At 39.7% G+C, this 21852-nt stretch overlaps 1 protein-coding gene across 1 annotated transcript; it reads left to right on the top strand.

The window, feature by feature from the left end:
* Nucleotides 1-8: 8 nt before the first annotated feature.
* On the top strand, nucleotides 9-21111 carry LOC139687545 (biorientation of chromosomes in cell division protein 1-like 1). The gene is made up of 7 exons (XM_071584756.1): nucleotides 9-399; nucleotides 6251-6375; nucleotides 6455-6603; nucleotides 9114-11549; nucleotides 13317-13473; nucleotides 15225-15430; nucleotides 19411-21111. Exons 1-7 carry the CDS (start codon nucleotides 271-273, stop codon nucleotides 19545-19547), a joined length of 3339 nt encoding a protein of 1112 aa, XP_071440857.1. The 5' UTR covers nucleotides 9-270; the 3' UTR covers nucleotides 19548-21111.
* Nucleotides 21112-21852: the final 741 nt, after the last annotated feature.

Genomic DNA, 21852 nt, shown 5'->3' with positions numbered 1-21852 from the left:
ACCGAAGTTCTAAACATTGTTTTATTCCAATCAGTTCCGTTCCAATCATTCCAACCCAATTCTAAGGTAGCTATTTTGTGTTTGGGTTGTACGTGCTTCACGGAAGTGTGCAGTTGTTATGAACGAAAAGCGATAATGATGAATACTCTGTGGCGATAGGAAAATTGTACACATGAGGAAATGAAGTGACTTATTGTATAATTTGATCGTTGTATCGTAAGATATTACATTTTATTTGCTACTTGTCAGATTCGTTTAAAGCAGCAAAATATGGATGTTTCAATGATACATTTGCCACCTGGAGATCCCGGACTTATTGATAAAATAGTTTGCCAGCTGAAATCCAATGGCATATTTGATCAATTTAGGAAGGAATGTATAGCTGATGTTGATACAAAGGTAAGAAGACGGTTTAGTTTAAAATAATTTTAGCAACTGAGCAGCGAAAAAAAATAACTTCAGAAATGGTGTCATTCAGTAATTTCTTTAAAGCTATTATTTAAAAGTTTTATAAAATAACGATGACTTCATATTCATTAGAAGGGGCCAGATGCAATGAATCATTGATATTCCTTTCTTTGGGTCCTTTTTTGCTATGCCAGTTTAGTTTTCAACTCTTATATTAATCTTGTTCAAATTTGACAGAAATGCAAATTGAGGTGCATGTAGTAATGCTCATTAATTTTAAAAACGATGAACGAAAATGTTCTGCAGAAACAACTATTACTGATATCAAAAATGTATCTTCTAATCCAGTGCCCACCACATGATTCGTAATTAATGTGTGTCTATATTGTTAGGTAAAATACCGATTAAGGTAGGTTTGTGTGTGTGTGTGTGTATATATATATATATATATATATATATATATATATATATATATATATATATATATATGTTTATATACGCTCACTGCTGAAAATCTTATTACTTCATTAAATCTTGTGAGATTGTTGTTGGGTCCTTTGCGTACCATACAAATGAAATGTTTAGTAGTAAAATATTACATTCATCTGTTTATATGTATGGTGAAAGGAGAATTATGATTTAAACAAAGTCGGAACAGTTAATAATGTCCCAAGAAACGTTTTATCATCCCCAGCACTGAAATTTGCCATCCTAGAACTTATTCCATCATTTATTTACTCAATTTTTTTATGTGGTGCGGCAAACTTTTGTTATTGTATATTTGTTGCTAATCCAAAATATCACTATAAGCCCAAGCATTTTGATTTTACAGCTTGTCGCGAAAGAATTAAATCTTACATACTAATATTACAATCAAATTGAGTAGTTTCATGTGTGATGTGGTGGAAATCGAACATTGACTAACCGATAGTAGACATAACAGTTTCAGGTGAAACGTTGTGGAATTCCTTCATAATGAGGAATGACCGGCCCTCATTACCGATATTAGCACTATTCCCCTGGGTAAAATTTATTATAGGATCGAATATCGATGTATCACATGATCATCAGGTGTTTTTACCAGCTATAATAGTGCCACTATCAGTTATTCATAATAGTACAATGTTAAAGTGTTATTTCTTGTATTCCTTAGTTATAAGAAGAATTTTCCGGAATTCCCCTAATTGCAATTTGAAATGTAGAGTTGTACATTTCTTTTAGTTATTTGCATCATTCTTATCTCTGAGCTTAAAGCCTTGTTATTTGAAGTAATGGAAATTTTCAGTGAGTATAAGTTGTAATGTTAGTTTCCATGGTACTTCATTGCTTGATGCTGCCTGGTGAGCCACCAAGTATGTTGTCCTATAAGAGCAACAGTTCTGTTGACCTTTGAGGATATTCCTTGGGATGAAAGTCATGGATGAGATACCTAAAAGGCAGCATGCGTGGTGGAGCACCAAAACCCATGCAGCATCAGGCACACAGTCGAAGAAAAGACATAGAAATTGAAAAATAAATCCTTTTGACAACCCTCAAGTATTGTTGCAGTTACACAATTTTTGCTGCAAAATATTTACAGTTGCACTTATTTTAAGTGGTGAAGTTAGAAATATTAACAAAAATGAACGTAATTGCAAGGAACAGATTAATTGCAGACAACCAACTTGATCAGCTATCTTACAGAGACAGGCAAAATGTGTAGGGAGACTTAGATATACTGAGTCATGAGAATCTTAAAAAAAAGTGAAACAAAAAACAAGAACAAATTCAAACCAATGCAATAATTTAATATAATATAACCAACTTGTACCCTAAATCAAAATCACTTCTGAAAATATTCCCAGAACCAATACCATTCACGTATCTCTTGTGCTCGGGTCATTATGGTTCTTAGATAAAATATCTGCCACCAACTACTCCTTAGGTACATTATTCAACATTATCCCCTTTCTATTCATAACTGCACACCCAAAATGACATTTGTTTACTCTTGTCGTGGAACAAAATATTTATTGCAAGTTTTGGAGTATCTTTATATTCCTTAAGTACAGCACATTTCTTTTTATCAGTTAACTCTACCATTAAATTTGGCAAGGTTATGCTCTCTTTAGCTGAGTCTGATAGTGCCATGTATTCTGCATCTGCAGTACTCAAAGATACAGTATTTTACTTTCCAATGGTAATGAAGTCTCTACCAACTTAAAAATATAACTAACAATGGCAGTTTGCCATTCAGTAAAATCTTATTACTAACCTGATTTCAATTTACTACATTTCCCTTCGGGTACAGAAAGAGAATGACTGCCGTCTTACGCATATTTTGATTGAGAGGGAAGGATTGGCAGAAGTGTGAAAAACATGCGAAAATCCAAGCTTCACAAATGAAAAAATGGTGGTGCATGATTCGTTTGTTATGCACTTAGGGAAGTTAATGGAAATGAGGAGTGAGCTGGAGGTGAACTGCTTGTCATATAAAGGAGGGAGATGTTCTTTTCTTGTTGGCCAGTTTCCAACTTTTCCAGTGCATCTTATTTTTTTACAGATATTGCTTTTGCAATTTTAAGTCCCTGACATGGTCTATCTCTAATACGTTTTGGTGACCTTTGATTTGGTGTTCTCTAGTGTTGTGCATTTCTTATGTTCTTTCACTCAGGTTGGAAAAATGTTTCCCCATCTGCCCAATTTAGGTAGCTTTGCATGCACAGGATACTTCATAAACACCACTATTATGTACTATGTACCTATCTTGTTGATGGCATCTTTGTTTTCACATAATATTTTGGACATGTTTAAGGGTGTGTAGAATGAGATCCTGAATTTGTTTTTGGAAGTGCATTGGCTATCTTTGCTTTGTTGATGAAATGACTTTATAACCTTTCAGATATCTTAGTACTCTTTGAGCATGAAGGCATTGCTCACCATTGAAATTGTTGCTTAATTCCCTTAATGCGCCAGTAGCTCTGGCTGTATGAGGATGCTTATTAACTGAAAGATGCTTTAAACATTATATCAAACTCTGATAAGAAACATTTAGTTTCCATAATAATTTTGTGTGAATTCCCTTAGATTTTTTTCTAAAAAGTTTTACATTTGAATCAAGAAGAGTTACTGTTGGTATGCATTAAGAAATCTTGAATTTGGAAAAAAATTCCTCGGTATACTTTTTCTTATCAATTTAAATCAAGTATTTGTTTATATACCTCGAATTCTCATGCCAACACAATATTTCACCTTACTTAAATCTTGCATTTCAAACTGTGGCATTAATGCCTTTTTCAGTTTAAATTTTTCCTTTTCGTCATCACTGAATGCAAGGTAATAATGAACAAATAGGTGAATTTTTGCACTAGATATTTATTTAAACCATGACCGGTTTCGTTATAGTTCATCATCTTGAGGTGAATATGGATGGAGACATTAGGATGATGTAGGACTTTGAAGCTGAATGTGGTTTAAATAAATATCTAGTGGAAAGGTGCTACTCTTTGTTCATTATTATGCTTGATTTCCACGACATCACGGCTGAAACTATGCAATTTGAATGCGATGTATCAACCTAAGGAGCAATAATAACAATACATTGATATAAATACAAGATTCCTAATTTAAATTTCTTTAGCAAAATTTAAGTAATGCAGTATGAATCATGTAGTTCCAATCCCTAGAGAATTGTTTTAATCCACAAATGACCATGAAATGCTAACTTGTAGCATGAATATTGGCATGTTTATTATTTTTCCCCAAAGCACCGCTGGACTTGTAAGCTTTTTTCTGGAATGGTTGCTAAAGAATTGAGGATTATTTGAATCAATGTTGTAAGGTGAGAACACAATACCTTTTCAGTGTATGACATAAAGTGAAACTTGCAGTCCTGAATTGTTTACAGAAACAAATTTAGTGCAATGTTAAAAATTCACCCCAAAGAAAACAAAAGACAATTCTAAGATCTGCGCTCAAAATTAACAATGGGAAAAAGTTTCAGAATGAAAGATAAGAAATAATTCATCACTAGGTGAACATTTGTGATATCCATGATTAAAAACTGCAATTTAAATTTGTCATGCTATTATTTTAAATCAAAAAACCATGTTTAGACGGTTTGTGTCATCATTTTTTTATTATGAAGTTTCCGAATGTTTTAATTCAATAAAAGTTAATTATTGTTGAAATCTTTAATTCGTTGCACATGCAGTATATGATGTCTATGGTATTGAACCCAAAGTTGCTTCAGAAATCATTTCGTGTTAAAGGATAAAATTTGACTGCGTGCCTATCGTGAGCAAGGTGTCTGTCCAGAGCAAATACCATGGAATCCACAGTTGAGTGGTTTCATGGCTTGGTCTATGGTCTTCCCCTAAGATGTTTTTGTATCCAATTTAGATTTATAAACATCCTTATTGCCCATGATGTTTGAGTGCTCATTCCGGTGTTTATTGAAATATATTTTCAATTCCAACTTCCTAATCTTGTCAAATTCACATTAATGATGTCTTGAAGTTAAAAAAAATATTGACATTATATAAAAAAATATGGATTTTGATTCATAACTCCAGCTGTTTCAAAGCTAAGTAGTCACTCCTACCCTTCAGGATGTTATGGGTGGCATGCATTCGAAGAATTTAGGTTCACCTCAAAATACATGAATTCAAATTGAGTAGCTCAGGTGATGATGATGTAATTCATCGAAACCCGGTCGTAAAATAAAAATGTTTATCAAGCGGAAAAGTGTTAAGATCAGTTATTCATGCATGAATTCATTGGATGGATGGCAGATTAAAGAATGAAAAAAGAGGCATAATTTGATGGTATTTAGACCATCTGTAAAATATGCTGAAGTTATGTATAATGCATGTAAGAAAATGTTAATTAAGGTATTGGTTAAGGTTTAATATGAATCCCTTGGAGTGTGAAAACTGTTAATGAGACAAAAGTAAGTTTTATAGGGCTAATAGAGGAATTAGAAATTTTTCCATTCACAAGAAGAATATAAACTGCTATTGGATACTCAAAAACTTGTACTTGAAGTCTTCTGGAGCTTTTCACCTGGTAAGATATTTCATGTCATCTGTAATTTGGAAGGCTAACTTTGTCGGTGCCATTAACACAATACTCTTAGAATGATGGTAGAGTTGGCATTTTAAATGTAGGCAGCAGAATATCTTACCTAAAAAAAAATTCAAGAAGACGATGTACATCATGTGCCAGGAAAATTTCAAATTCTTTTCCACTTTAAAATATAGTTGTTTAGGCAAGAACACAAGAATAAATTGTAGGTTTTTGATATGTTGAGGTGGAGAAGAATAGAAAAAATAAAATGAACAGAAAAGAAAATGAAAATATACATGATTAGGGACAAGAGAAGGGTTTTGAGAAATGTTCAAAGATTGAAGGTAAAGTGATCGCAGAATATATTGAGTGATAATAGAATGTTGAAGACTGACAAATAGAGGGGAGATTTTAATGGGCAGATATGGTGAAGCAAGGAAAAAAGTAGTCAATTTGAATTAAATAAAAATAGGCAGGACGTCTGTGGTGTTCAAGAATGGTTTATCTTTATATAGGTGGTGAGGGTATTTGTCGTTGCATAGGGCAGCATTTAAAAGTGTAGTAGTGCTTAGACCCTGGGGACATTGAAACCTGCCATTGCCAGTAGGTTTTGCTATAGAATGCATATGGTGTTTAGTCAGTTAAAAGCAGCTTTTCTTATTAATATTACAAAGTTATAAACTGTCACTCATATATTTGATGCATGGTAAACATGTTCACTGTATTAAAAAAAATCTTGTGTTTAATCAGGTGAAACTTCAGAGAGTTTGTTGATAATTAGTCTTTTTTTTTCTAGCCCGCCTATCAAAACTTGAGGCAAAGAGTTGAAGGTTCGGTGTCCAGTTTTCTTTCAAACCAGGAATGGAAACCAGACCTAAATAAAAATCAGCTTCGTGACAGTTTAAGGAAGCACATCCATGAGTACGTACAATGGTGTCTGGAGGGTGATTCATGCTTGGCTTTAATGACTGAATTGTATTTACTCTGAAACCTGTTTTAGGTCTGGATTTCTGGATATTGGAGTGGAAAGAATAGTTGATCAAGTGGTGAATCCAAAAATGTATACAGTATTCTTCCCTAAAGTTGAAGATGTCGTATATGATTTTCTTCGACTGGAAAAACCAAAGAAAGGCACTGATGTCTTGCACAGTACGTATATAACTCTTAATACTACTTAGTAAAAGATAGAGGCTATACAGAAATTATTTCAATATGCACAAACATATAACGCAAACCTGTTGGAGTACCCAATTGAGTGGCTACAAAGGTTGGAAGGTGGTGATTGGCCAATGGTGGACTTTGGAAAGTTAGTTTTAAAAGCCAGCAGAATTAAGATAATATCAGTAGTATCAAATCATCATGTATTACATGTGTGAGAGAGAGAGAATTATGTGGTCTATGCTTAATAGTTGTCAAACCATAGCAGTTTAGATGGGTATTAATTCATATAAGTTCAACTACAAAATGATTTTGAGTGCTGATGTATAGTTGAGGAGAGGGAGTACTCTTAATGATTTGAATATTGGTCCTCAAGGTCATCTGGTGGATAGTTTCATTATGGCCTGTACTAATTATTTTGGGAAGAATTTGTGCATTATTTGCTGCACTTGTTTCCCCAGAGAATTATCCCTTTAGAAAGGTGGTAGTGAATCCTAGTAGAAAATATTTAATGTTTAATTTGAAGTGATTGGTGAAAGTTCCTTATCATATAAATGCCTGTGAACATTTTAAGAATAATATTGTTCACACTAAGAGACCAGTCAAGATCCTCTCTAAGGTGTAGGTTGAAGAATTTTAATGAAAGGGAACATTTTATGGTTTCATTGTTGATTTTAAGTAAGAATTTGGTTGGAGGAGGAGATATTTGACTGTGAAATTGCATGAAAGTTTTTTTGTTGTTCCAATTCAAGTAATCTTGGGCACCAATTTGACATATTTGTTAAGATAAGCTTTGTGCTAATGGTTTTGCTTTCTCTTAGAGCTTAGCTTAAATCCTTTCAAAATTTAAAGAGGAAGTATCATCTGTCTACAAAATTGCATTGCAATCAAGCAAATAAAGGAGATTACTTATTAAAAGTATGAATAACAGAGATCCTAAAATTGAACACCACCATTTGATTCAAGTTTAATAGATTTAAAAGTTTATTCTCATACGGCATTTTTATTTAACAATTTGCTTACAGTTCATTAGGTTAGAGATGCATGGGTGTGTATGCAGGGGAGACAGCTGTCAAAGTTGTTGAAGCATGTTGGCTGCACCTGGTACCCATGACTTTGCTAATGATGTGAGTCTGTCAAAAAGAAAATTGAATCGTTGTTGGCTATAGGCTTACTTCCCTTGGCTACCACATTCAAAGTGGCTAAAAGATGGACTCTCCAAATTTTGGGTTTTGTGTCAACCAACTACCAGCAGTTGGGGTGTCCTAGGCTCGTTTTATACAAGGCATTTCACATAATACTGGCATTTACATGAGTATTGCAAAAATCGTAGTTCCAGCCACTGGCACAAGGCTTAAGTCAGTGCCAGCAAAGCATTCATGGAAGAAGTGTTTGTCAATGTTCAGATGGTATACAGTTACAAGAAACTAATAGAAGAACACAAGAACATCTTGCTGTTGATACTCTCCTTTTTGATATAACGAGGGGCAGTCATGTTTTGTGGTACTCATGACTTGCCTTTTAGGGGAAAGGAGCAACTTGGAGGTGCATGTCAAGAACAGATCCATTTCAGAAAATTGTATTAGATTGGAGGGATAGGAGACTTATCTGCATGCTGTACATGTTTCAGACTTTTTAAGTGCGGATGAGGGATGGAGAGTACAGATGGGCAGTGTTAGAAACAGGGGTAAGACAAGGGTTTCCAATATCGCCTAGAGGGTTTAAGTTACTTGTGGAGGAAATGGTTAAAGAGGCATAGGATGAACAGGAGATAGAAATGGATGTTGGTAAAGAATTCATAAAATGAGTTATGTTTGTGAATGATCAAGTTTTAGTTAGTCAAGGGGTTGCAGGCATTGCTTAATGCATTGGGAAGTCAGTGCGATGGGTATGGGATGGGATTAAATACAAACAAAACAAAGGTAATGTGGGTTTTTAGGAAAGAGAAAGGTTAAGCTTAATATAACAATAGGAATTCATAAACTAGAACTGGTAGGAACAGTTTACCTATCTCGGTAATGTTCACGATCAAAATTGTTAGAGGAGCAGGGACATAATAAGAATAATTGCATTAGTCTGAGAAGCTTTCACAAGGAGGAGAGTTTCCAAATCTATGTACAATTGTCCCAGAGGGGAAAGAAGTACATAGTACACAATATGGCGCAGAGCAGTATGGTGAAAGTGAGTAAGTCCGCTGGGATAGATTGAAATCAGGGGCTCTAGACTTTGCACACCCCAAAAATGAATGACATGAAGTGTATGCATAAGTTTCATTACTCTTTCTGCCTATGATGACCAAGTCCTCAGAAAATCCTCTCTTGTCTTGTTCAAAGCTCACCCACTACATATTCCTCTGTTTCAATCTATCCTGATGCTTAAAAATGCCTCTGAAATAGATAATCTTTCTGTGAATATTAGTGTTTATTGATTCGACCATGCACTTCATTGATTATACTTTCATCCTTCCTTTGATGTTGTTTAATGAGGCCCTCGATTTCCAGGTCTTCATTATGGCATTCCAAAGCCAGATGAATCGAAACCGGAGAAGAAGTTCGTCAGCCTCAAGGATCTCCTGCCGACCGACCTGGACCCAATATCCCCAGAGAAGTTGGAGAGCGATGAAGGGGAGATGGAGGAAGCGCAGCACACCTCGCAGGAGGACTTCGATGCCACCGCCAAGGTAGCGGAGGTGGTCGCTCCGAGGCCGAAAAAGGAGGAGGAAGTTGGGGTGGAGTGGGGGCCCCGGGTAAACAGCACGGCGGAAGGAAATGGTGCGCTGGAGGAAGAGGAGGAGGATGAGGAAGAAGAGGAGGAGGAAGATGAAGCCTCACCGCCATTTGAGAGCCTGGACGCAGAGCCCAAGCCCACGGTGTCACTGGCCGCTGTGGCTTCTGACATGCTGGACAACATCACGTCCTCCTCTTCTTCCTCCTCCTCCTCTGCGTCCGAGGCAAAGGAGGTGCCGCTGCAGTTCGCAGAGGCCCCGAGGGGGGTGCCACCGCCATTTGTGGAGGTGCCTAAAGTGGTGGGGTCGCCCAAGGGCGAGGATCGGAGGGGGCCGTCTCCACCCGTGGCGCCTGCCGAGAAGGAGGAGGAGCGTAGGGAGGAGAAGAGGCGGAGGGAGGAGGGTGGGATAAGGGAGGAGGCCGGAGGCAAGGGGGGCGAGGAGAAGGCCAGGGGGGGCGAGGTGGGGCGGAGGGAGAAGGAGGGGAAGAGGCGGGAGGAGGGAAGCAGGGGGGAGCGGAAGGAGGGCGGAGGTGGTAGCCAGTCGTCTTCGTCCAGCCGAAGGGACAAGTCGCGCAGCAGCGAGGACAAGAGGCGCGAGAGGCGGGATGAGCACCACCACCACCACAGCAGCAGTAGCAGCAAGAGGACAGAAGGCAGCCGTAGGGCAGAGGGCAGCGGCAAGGAGGATGAGCATTGGAAGCAGAAGAAGAGCAAGGAGCGCGGGCATTCATCATCATCCGGCTCGAAGGACAAGGCCGGTGTCACCGTGCCCACGTCCACGGCACGCCGCCCCGGCGGGGAGAAGGCTTCGCACCACGGCAGCCACCATCACCACCACGGAGGCAGTGGCAGCAGCAGCCATCGCAGCAGCAGCAGCGGCGGGGGGCACCGCCACAGTGGCGAGAGGAAAGATGAGGGAAAGGAGAGGAGTGGCAGCAAGAAGAAGAGCACGGATGACCACCGGTACGAAAGGGACAAGAAGGGGCGAGATGGGCACCGAAGGTGGGACCGGGAGAGGTCCAGGGAGGGCAGAGGGGGCTGTGGCGAGCAGGGAAGCGGGAGCAAGCAGCCCATGGCATCAGGGGCTTCGTCGTCATCATCGGGAGGGGGGACGGGCAAGGGCGACGGGGGCGGCGGGGCATCCGAGTGTGGCGAGGGGGAGAGGAGCCGGAAGAGGGAGGCGGGGAGCGAGGGAGAGCGAAAGCCGCCCCCGGTGGAGAAGGCGGCCGGCCAGGAAAGCACCGGAGGCGGCATTGCCACGGGGGTGCCGCCTCCCCTCACCAAGATGAAAAAGCCGAAGATTGCGGCTAATGTCTTTGAGGTGAAGAAGATCATCCAGGAGCGGAAGAGGCTTGAGCGGGAGAAGGCTGAGGCAGAGGAGGCGGCCGCGGCGGCGGTGAAGGCGGCAGCTGAGGGGGGGGAGCAGAAGCAGGAGGGGGCATGCCTTCTGGGAGGTGATGAGTGCCTATCCGAGAGCAGCACAGACTCCATGGGGGAGGTGCTGTATTTGAAGGAATCGGCAGATAATGGATTCGTGTCATACGTGCATGGCCTCACCCAGGATGCGGAAGGGGGTGATTATTCCAGAGTACTCATTGTTGGGGTCCCTCCTCAGGACAGTGGTGAGGAGGGGTCCTCTTCTGCAGACTACCTGGAACTCTCAGACGTTGATCTCTCCCGGGAGGAGCAGGAGACCCTCACGAGGCTAGGTGCCTGCGTGGAGAGGAAGCAGAGGGAGGAGGCCAAGATTGAGGCCATTAAGGCATCTCCCGTTCCTTTGGTGGCCAAGAGCCAGGTGGAGGAGGAAGGCAGCAGCAGTGGGAAGCGCCCCCGCCGCCCCAACCCAAGGTACAACAGTGGGGAGTACAGTACATACTCGGATGAAGAAGGAGGGCTGCTGGAAGGGGAGCAGGAATCCGAGGGGGAAGAGGAGGAGGATGATTTGGGCCGTCAGCCACAGGAGTCAGTACCCTCCTCTTTAGTTGAGGGCCATCCCCCAATCGACATGGGCCCGGATGGAGGGGAGGCAGGAGGGCTGTCGGGGGGCCAGAGGCGGAGAAGGGGGCCAGTGGTGGGCCGTCGCCTGGGTGTCAGGGGTCCCCTGCGGAGGGTGGTCACCCCAGATGCATTTGTGATGCCGCTGAGCCCTGAGAGTGATGTCTCCACAGCCTCTGGAGAAGCTGGTAGGAAAGCTCTGCCAGTCAGCAAAGGTGATTTGAATGGCAATGGAAGGAAATCTTGATATAATGATATTTCATAATCTATCTTACACCACCAACTGTATCAAGTTCTTATTTGCCAATTGTGATCATTTAATCACTTATTAGGTAATTCCTGTAACTTAGAGGATAGTATAATCATATCTATGGGTGTTATATGACAAGTGTAAGGAATATTTGGATCCAGGGAACTAATAACAATGATTTATCATAATGTTCTGTATCTAACAACTTTCAGTGGCTCATAATGCAGCAAGCAAGCAAATAGGTTGTGGAATGGTCCTTTTTTTATCTCCATAACTACTATTAGCTTCCATTCCCTCAAAAATGTGTGCTCTCTTCCTTTCCCTTCTATCATGGCCTTCAACATACCTCTGCCGTTCAATATTACCTCCATTACGATCTCTGCCTTTTTAAATGTCCCCCAACAACTGCTCCTCTTCATCCAAGCTACTTATGCATCTCTCCATCCAAGCTTATGGGTTAGCTCGTAGAAGAGTAGTGTCAATCTTGCCCCAAAATAAAGAAAAATATTTATCTATCTATGTACTTGAACACTCACTGTTGTCCTTCCTTTAAGCCAAACTAATTTTCTTCCTTCTCTGGCATACCCACATTTCAAAAGCCTCCAACTTGCAGTCATTCTCAGACCTCAAAGGCCAAGTTTCGCTTCTTTACAGTACTATCCCTATGAATCTAATTGGTTTATAATAATCTTGCAGTTGATTCTCATCCCATACCTCTCACATTGTTCTTGTAAAGCAGTCAATAATAACTGATGCTGATTGACTGAATACCATGTACAGAATTTTAATTGATGTACAAATAGTGTGGCTGAAATTTTAAATTATTGCTACTTAGTCTTTTTGTTAATGCAGTAAACTCTCAATTATCCATGCAAATAAATTCATGATGATGCAAGGGTAATTGAAAAGCACTGTTAACCAAAATAATTGCAAAATATTATTGTGATATGAACACCATTTCAATGGAAAGACCTTTTTTCATTGTTATATTAATTCTTGTCTTTTGGCAATGGTAAGCACATTTTTCAATTTTCAGCCATTTTATAAAGGTGGAAATTTGGGTTTCACAGAGTGCAAAACTATCTGATCAAACGAATAGCTGAACATATTTTCCTCAGAAAGTTACACCAATCACATAGCCAGGAAAAAACAAAGGACTTGCAAAGAATGAATTTTGCAAAGGATTGATAATGCAGATTCATATTCATCGTGTGACATCTATTAAAATAATGCTGAGTAGATTATTAATGACTTATTTGTTACTTAGTAAAACTATAAAGATTTTCTTGCCATTAAGAAGAATATGGAATTCTCGGGGCTAATGAATGTGAGGGTAACAATAATGGGAAGGTATGGATGGTACCAAAATGTTTAAATAAAAGCATTGAATACTATCACTACTTTTGATTTCATCAAAATTAAAAGGTTTTAGGAAAGCCAAGGTATTTCAAACATGTATTTTGTAAGTACAAGATATGCCCCTCATGCGTGACAGTTTCAAAACATTTAATTATTATAATATTTTAATTTTATTAAAATTTAAAGGGGCTGGGAAGAGTAGTACGGATAATCTGCAAAATGGATAATCCGCACGTGCATAATCGAGAGTTTACTGTATTTACTTAGTGTGCTAAAAAGCTTTTATTGTGAATATTATATTTGTGAAATTTCCAAGTACACGTGCATGTGTGACACCCCCATGCTCAACTTATCTCTTTCACTTGAGTGACAGAAAGCCATGCAGATGCTGAGCTAGTGCTGGAGGACTTTGAGTCGGAGAGTAGGCACCCCCAACCGCCCCCACTCCTCATGGTGATGGGAGTCGGTGATGGATACCAGCACCCGGCTGCAGAATGCGACAAGGCCCCAGCTGAGGGCATCATGGGCGGGTGAGTTACTATATGCCATGCCACTCACTGGTTATTTCTTGAGTCAAGTCCTCTTTACTCACCACATGTAGAAATAGTCTATTAGTGAATAATTTGGTGGAATGAATTGATAACTGTGGTTTAAATTGTTTATGTACAGGTTGTGGAGGGAAAATCCAGACAAATTAAACAATTTTTCCAAACATTTTTCCATTGCAAGAAATGACAATATTTACAAAATTTTTTGTACTAAATTGTTTGTATGATCATAAACAACAAACTTATTCAATGTACTATTTGCTATTGATGGTCTGGCAACCCCTACTTGCTTGAAAGATGGTCTCCATTATTCATCTGAAGCATTCACAGGCCCACTTTAACGTGTTTGCAGTCCATATTGGCAAATGTCATTTCAATAAAGACTCAATGATACTACGTTTGAATGTCTGGACTTGTTGGTGATTCTTTTGACCATGCCCCTCTCATAGTAGTTCAAAGGATTTAATCTGGGCTATTGGGAGGCCAGAATTCTTTGGACCAAAACGTATCGGCGTTGTCCGTCAACCAATTATGCACCAAATGACTCATATGGGCTGGCGCACCATACTTCTGTAAAACATACAGCCTTCCAAATGACACAATATCCATCCATGGCTTTATTAGATTTGTCAGATCATACAAATAAACTTCTTTGTTGATTTTTTCTCTTTGTTGAAGAAATGCAGCAGCATGACATCACCCTCACTGGACACTAACTCCTAGCATGTAAACATTTGCCTGAAATTTTGTTCTGGAAACAATGGGGACATCATTAGTCGTCGTGGGCAAGCCAGCGATTGTTTCCACCATTTGTTTTATCATCCATAGTGAAAGCTTTTTGCCAGAAAAAATTTGATTTGTCCCGCAGCCTTTTTTTTAAGTAACACAAAAGCAGGTTGCAATGTTCAACTTGCTTTTGCCCTGGCAGCTTCGAAAAGCATATGCCTTATTGTAATGGTGAAATAAGACTTGTGACGGAGGTCCTCCTCGATGATTCAATGCATAATCCTTCACTCAGATTGGCAACCAATCACAATTTTGGAATTGGTTTCCCTGGATCCTGGAAAATGAGTCCTTTGGGGCATCCCAGGAGTACGTTTTTCTTGCCGGTGTAGCAAAACCATTGTCAGACTTTTTCGACTCATTATACTCTCTGACGACATCATAAACTGTCCCCCTTGGGTACCAAAACGAATAATTTCTGAAAATTTGAGAACCAAGTAATTTCTGTAGCCAAGCTACAGCGCGCACACTTCCAATAATAATCATTAATAATCTGCAGGTATACTCTGCACTTGTTCTCACCATTGTCACCGTTTTGAGGTTATGACTTCAGTATATACATGAAACTTAATTGGGTACCATAAACCGCAGCTACATGTGGTATAAAGCAGCAGGAATTTCTTATTAATTTTGTCTGACAACACCATGTATGCACTGTGTCTTTTTCTACTCTGTCTAGCTGGCGTACTGTTTATTTTCATTGGTCAATACAATGATATTTCATACCCTGCTGGTAGTTGAATATACCAGGCTTCAGCAATTATGTATGTAGCTATTTTTACAAGACGGAATATATTTTTAGTTCTATAGCATTAAGTCTTAGATTAGTTTCTTATTTCCATATAAATTTTAGTGTTATAGTAGGCCATTCTGAGAAAAGGTATCCGGCATGTGGGTGAGGGATTGCGGTTTATTTGTTTGCATTGTGTAACAGCCGATACTCTCTGCAGGGTCGGAGGGCATCCCAGCTGTCGATTGGATGATGGGGAGCAGAGAAGACACGATGAGTCTCCTGCCTCCTTGGGGACACGCCGCATGCGGGGCACCAGATCTTCGAGCCGAGTCCAGCAGCGGTACAGCAGCGATGACCTTTACAAGCCGCGGCCCAACATCACGCTTGGACGGCGAAATCGTGGCAAGAACTCACCATCACAAGGTGAGCTCAGTGCTTGCTGGCAATCACAGTTACCTCTGCCCTTAGCATCCTCCCACCCCTCTAGTTCTCTGCTTTCATCAAGAAGGCCATCTTCCCACCCTGCACTCCCTCCCATGCAGTTGGGCTGCTTCCTCCTCCATCTCCATTCTTCATACCTCCAAAGAAGTGATTCTTCTCCATTCCCATCATATACTCATACAATTTAAACCACGTAGGGGAGGCAAGGTAGGAATGGTGAAGAAGGGACATGTTTTTACATTTTGGTCTATTGCAGGGTCCTGGTGTGGATTTGTGGAAAGCAAAAGATTTAGAAAAATTGTGAGGGAATGTGTCCAGGGAGTTAGGGTTATTACAGATATGGAGAGTGAGTTTGGGAGAGAGTGTTTAGTGTGTGATTGGTGGCAGCTGGAGGTATAGTAGAGGTATTGTCATGTGTTAGTGGAATTGAAGTAGACATATCAATCAATCAATTTATTTTGTCCAAGGATTTGTTTTACAAATATATGACTCATCAAAGAAAATTATACAGGTGTAGAATTATTGATTAGTGAGAGAAAAGTTAACATCGAGGAAAGTCTTATGTGAGGAAGAGTTGATGGAGGTGACGGATAGAGAAGAGAAAGTATTAAGGGAGGAAATGAATGTTTTATGAGGGTATCCGTACAATGTGGCCTTGGAATGAATATATCATCTATATAACTAGCCCTCAAAGGAGGTTGCAGGGGGTAAACGGAAAAGAAGTTCCTTTCAAGGAGGCTAAGGTGGAGGTTTGCGCATGAGGGACTGAATTATTTTGCCATTGTACTGCCTTAGACCTGCAGGTAATGTTTATCATGAATGAAAGATTTGTGGGTTAGGATGAGGTGAAAGAGATTCAGGAAAAACTCAGTTCTCCAACCATGTGGTATGGGGGGTTTGTATAAATGGAAGCTGAAAGATGGAGACCCTCAGAGTGAGGGGTTGCAGTGTAAAGGGGTGCGATGTCCATTGTGGCCATTATGATTTGGGTGGTTGGAGGGAAAGAGATTGAGTGGAGACAGTTGAGAAAGTGATGTCTTTTATATGGGATGTAGGGAGTAGACCAGCAGTTGGAGGTAGTGGTTGATAAAGGAGGAGATTCTCTCTGTTGTGAGTTACGGGATGAAAGAATTGGTCGGTTTGGGATGTCTATGGAGGAAAGGCCCTCTTGAGGGGAAACAATCTCTGAGAAAGGATATAATCTCTGCCTGGACTTATGCATTTGGATTGTTAGGTATGGGCTTGTAAGAGGAGGTGTCAGATAATAGTTTCTTTGCTTTTTTAATGTCACCGTGTTAAGAATGACCACCCCATAGTTGTCATTCGTGACAGGCTGACTACAATAAGCCTCTATTCACCCAAAGTGACAACCACTTTAGAATTGTGGGTGAGTTTTTCAAGGCTGCCCTCCAAATTTTTGGATTTGTGTTCTGGAGAGTTAAGGAAAGAGGAACCAGAGACCTAAGAGAGGAAAAGATTTAAGCAGGGTGATTCAAGGGAAGTGGTTTAGGAGCATGAGATGATGGCAGGGGTCTGAGAATATAAGGAGTGCATAAGTGCCAGAGTGCATTGTACAAGGAGTACATAATTTATTTGGGTACGGATAGTAATTGAGGCTGGGTTTGATTATTCCAAAATACTTTCCATCTTAGATGGGTAACCACGGATTTGGCTTCTGGAAGCCTGCGCGGACACCGTTCTGAGAGCCCTAACCCTCTATTGGATATACCCTTCTTCACATTGACCCCCAACCTTGTCGATCTCTACCCTAAAACCTCCCTCTCCTGCACCCATTCACCCCATGCCCCTCCCATTGCCTGTATTCTATGTTCCTCTCTATTATTTATCTGATTACTGCAATGGAATAATGCATACCTCTCCCCTTCCTAAAACCAGATTGATCATCCCGTGAGTAGTCATTTGTCCATGTACTTCATCCTCTTATTGATGATCGGGAGAACTGCTTTCGCTGCTTGTGAAATCAAACTTTTTTTCTATAGTCCTCACATATTATAAGTGGTGTTTATCTAAGGTCTAATATCACTTTATAGGTGGTAAGAGCATGAGCTCCCTACTGCCTATAAAGTGGTGAGTGACCTGAAGACTCTTGAGAGCCCTGTGGGCAAAGGCAAAACTTAGCCTCTGAAGAAATATTGACAGTGAAACATCTGAGCTGGATTTCTCAAAGCTACCATTTAATTTATAAGTCATCGTAGCTCATTCAGAAAGGGCCTTCTAATGGAAATTAATATGCTCAAACACTTAACATGGCTAATTTTTAGAAAATGCATGGTTTATAATGCTTCAAATTACATTTACAATTGTTTTCAGAAGATTTATAAAATACTTGTAGCTGTACAAATGGGCCCCCTGTGGAAGGTATAAATAACTGCAAAATAAAATAATTATTTTTAAAATGACTTATAGCCTTAGCTATTATAATTTTTGGCCTGCATTAAATCCGTTTAATTTTACATTTTTGCATCACCCTAATCAATACAAATATTAATTTAAGTTTACAGCCGATGTTGCAGTCTCAGTAGTAGTAGTAGTAGCAGCAGCTTTTTGCTCTCCACAAAGCACCTCAAGTAGTGATCAGGATGCCATTGAAAAAGATCTGCTATCTCCAGGATATGAAGCTGGTTGGGAAGCCGGTATGCTAGCCACTGCATTATTCCAATCCCTTGGAGTGCCTGAAAAGAAAAAAAGCCTCTTTTATTGAAATAAAATGGGTAACTTCGTAATTCCATGCACACTTGGTTTAGATCATGTCTTAGATTTGTCATTGGACGTCTTCATCAGGTGGTTCTCACAGGAGACAACTTTGTATACCTTCAGAGTGGTGGAGGAGTTGGTCAGAGTGGGAGGGGAAGGGAAGGGGTAAAAAGGTTCAAATCTGGATGGGAGGGAAAGGGGAGTACAGCTTTCATTGTTAATCATTGGCTGTTATTGGGAGCTTGTTTGGGAGGGGGATACCTCCTGTGGGGAGCCCTGGGCGTAAACGAGTGGTGGAGTGGGAGAGATACGAAATTTCATTAGCAAGTCATCCTTGCAAAGGACACTTTAAAATTTCTAATGGCTCCAATTCATCAAATCAATGGTATTTATTTTCAAAATGGAGAATTTCAGTCTCAAAGTCACTTTTGTGGTGATTTGCAAAGAAGAATGTTATGTTTCTATTCTTTACACATTATGCGATCTTCAATTCTTTCTTTAAATGTCGAAGTACTTCCATTCATACGCCCTACTCCTCTCGTCTTTGGGAACTTTGTCTTTAGTACGTGAGATCAGGTTCTTAAGGCATAAATTTAATTTTTTCTTATGGCAAATTATTGTTTACTTTTTGAGAAATATTCCCTAAACAGAGAATTTGTCGCCATTTGGCAGTGGGATCTTTTATATATTCCAGGTTGCAAATGTTGCTTATGACTATTTTAGCCATAAGTAACATTCTTCAAGTTTCAAGCAACATTTGGCAAGTTTCTTCCGCTTAAGTTTATTTATTAGTTCTTCTGGATAGCCATTGTTAACTAGCATCGTTTTAATAATGTTCAGTTCCTTATTTATATTTGAATCTGGCATGGGGGTTAATCATGTATCATTGCATGAAATGCCAAAAACTTTTGGGCAAAGCAATGCCTAGAAGTAGAGTTAATTATTTGGTTTGTATACATTTCCTTCCAAAAAATTGAGTACTGTAACCCATCTTTTCCTTTAGAAATGGATATGTCGAGGAAATTCAGGGAACCTTTTTCACACATGAATTGTTCAATCCTCAAATTGTAGTTTCAATCAATCAAGCCTCAAGACTTCCACTCCCTTCCTCTAAAGCCTTCCACGTTTAGCTGATTGTACCCTCCACTGTGTGCACCCATGGTTGTTTTTGTGGGGTGGGTATTCTGAATGGAACGTCATTTGGATGCAGCTCTTGATGTGTGCCCCCCATTGATTCTCTCTTGCAGAGGATTCGTTTTTGGAGGGTGAGGGGGATGGGGAGCGGGGGAGCCCGGTGGTGAGTGACGTCGTGTTGGCTGCTCCTGTCGAGGCAACGGCATCCTTGGCAGTGGACTCCTTGCCCAACAAGAAGAGGCGGAGGTGATTGGGGCATTGGGGCTTGGCAGGAGGGGGATGCCTCACCACCGCCCCCTCTCCCAAGGAACACCATTTGCTCGGCTGCCGTGATGACTCTCTGGCTTATTTGTTGAACCATGGATGATCGTGGCATGGGGAGATGTGAGGCTAATGCCCTCATTCGTTGCACATAATCATAAAATCTCAAGTTGTGTTTACATTCCATTTGACTGGTGCTGTTCATGTTCTTTATGCCAGCAGTTTCGAATGTGATCAGAGGTGTTCAATTCATCATTTCCAATCATCCTCGCAATAATGGACATACTAATGGCCTGTGGCTATTGCATGCAAGATTATTCGCTGTTTTTTACGTTTAACTCAAATCTTTGGGTTTCGTGATGAATTTTGCTCTTAGGATCCACATGTCTCTTTCCTGTCTTGAGAGGTGCATATATGATTTAGGTCCACTGATTGTTTTTGAAGTATGAATCTAATCATCCTATACATATGTATTTGGGCCAGGTTTCTATAGTTTTGTGATACTGCTGTTTAAACATTTTTGCCTCTAGAACATATGAAGATTTTGCAGTGAAGAAAGCAGTAATGGTTGGATAAAGTGAGTCGCGTGAATAGAATGTGAGTTGTGTGTAGACAAATGTGAGGTGGAGACCACCTCCTCTGTGTTTGTGAACTGGCACTGATGAATGAATGGCCCTGGTATCATCTAGCTTCATCTCTAGCCTGCTTGTGATCTCAAAGGGACTCATGGAGAAAGTCAGAACTGAGAGTCATATATTCTTGGTTTATCCATTGTTTGGATAATGAACTCAAACAAAAGGCATGGAAAACAGAACTGAAGACCTAGCAGGGGTTTATCGTCTCATTGCATTCTCATTCTTTAGAGACTGTTATTAAATAATCATAGAATATGTGTTGAAATTTCAATACAATGAGCCATTTTATGGGTGCATATGCATAGCACAAAAAAATTTCCTCGGTTGGTTTCTAGTGACAATGGTAATGTTTATGTAATTGTGGTTCATTCATTGTTGCTATAACCTGAGAAGGTTGTTAGGAATTTAAATATTAAAATCATTTCAGGTTACAGATTTTTAAAATGAAATTTTACTGCAGTCTGAAATAAATGGATTTTTTTCCTGATACTGATATAATACATAATTCAGGAAAATAGAAATGTAATGAAGTCTTATCAATCCAAATCTCTAAAAAAGCAGGAGTTTTCTTATCAGAACAATGCAGCTAATCGGTGATGATCTCAGGTTGTGGGTATTCATCAAGGAGAGGGACCTGATTGGGATAGGAGGAGAGAACCCTTTCAAAATCCCTGTTGTGGGTCTCTATCACCATTTACATAGTACTCTGTGCACAAGCTGCCACAGGTTGGTGTGGCTAGGGGTTCATGAGGACGCCTACCATTTAGGAAAATTTGCTGGTTTAATCTTGTGATTACAAAGGAAAATAGTTGTATAGTAAATGAGTGGTTTGAGTAGTTTTATCAAATATTTTCTGCTGTTTGATTGTGACTTGTGGTTGGAAAAATTTTATTTAAATAAACAGTCTATTTCCTCATATTTACTCGCATCCATTTTTAATGTAACCATACAAGATTTGGCAGTCAGTAATTATTCATTCATTGTCAAGGTGAAGCATTAGATTTGTTTTGGCTGTGGTATTTGACTTTTCTTTTTGGAACTCCATAAAGTTGAATGAATGATGCTTCGTTTTTTTCTCCACGCATTTCTCCAACATTGACTTAATAATGAACAGTGGTTGACAGTGTAGTGAAATAATGTTGAAAATTACAATTATATCTTGAAACATAGGCATTGTATATTTTTTTCAAATGATCGACATTGACGTTAGACGCAGTTCAGACAGTGTCGATCATTATTGCACAATCTTAATGGAGAAAGTGGCTTCCATCCAAGACTACTAATAATCATAAAGTGATTTTATCCATTCTTAATTATTTGTAATGAAACAATACTGTTAGGCATCATCATGATTAATTCTTCAATCCATTGATCGGTTGACTGGAGCCCTCTAATTTTCCTTGTGCAATATAAATGCAGTGTTGAAATTATTTAGCTAAGGTGATGAGCAATAAAAAAATTATATATATATATATTTATAGCTATTTATTTATCATTTATCCAAAAAAGACATTATTTGGCCTTTTTATGAGATTTTGAAATTTGAAAATAACACAAAATTGCAAACATCCAAACCACAGGTGAACAGATAACACCTTTATGGCATTCACCAATGTTTGATGCACAAATGAGGGTTGGTTGAAAAGTTAGGCGCACATG

This window comes from Hetaerina americana, unplaced genomic scaffold (assembly GCF_022747635.1).
Source record: "Hetaerina americana unplaced genomic scaffold, ioHetAmer1.1.p SCAF_2, whole genome shotgun sequence".
Classification (NCBI taxonomy): Eukaryota; Metazoa; Arthropoda; class Insecta; order Odonata; family Calopterygidae; genus Hetaerina; species Hetaerina americana.
This window is presented reverse-complemented; position numbering and strand designations above follow the sequence as displayed.

Bases quoted from the DNA above. Each gene is read 5' to 3' on its own strand.
- LOC139687545 (XM_071584756.1), top strand. From the start codon at position 271: ATGGATGTTTCAATGATACATTTGCCACCTGGAGATCCCGGACTTATT. The intron at 6,376-6,454 runs GTACGTACAATG...AACCTGTTTTAG, and splicing joins TTAAGGAAGCACATCCATGA to GTCTGGATTTCTGGATATTG. The intron at 6,604-9,113 runs GTACGTATATAA...CTCGATTTCCAG, and splicing joins AGGCACTGATGTCTTGCACA to GTCTTCATTATGGCATTCCA.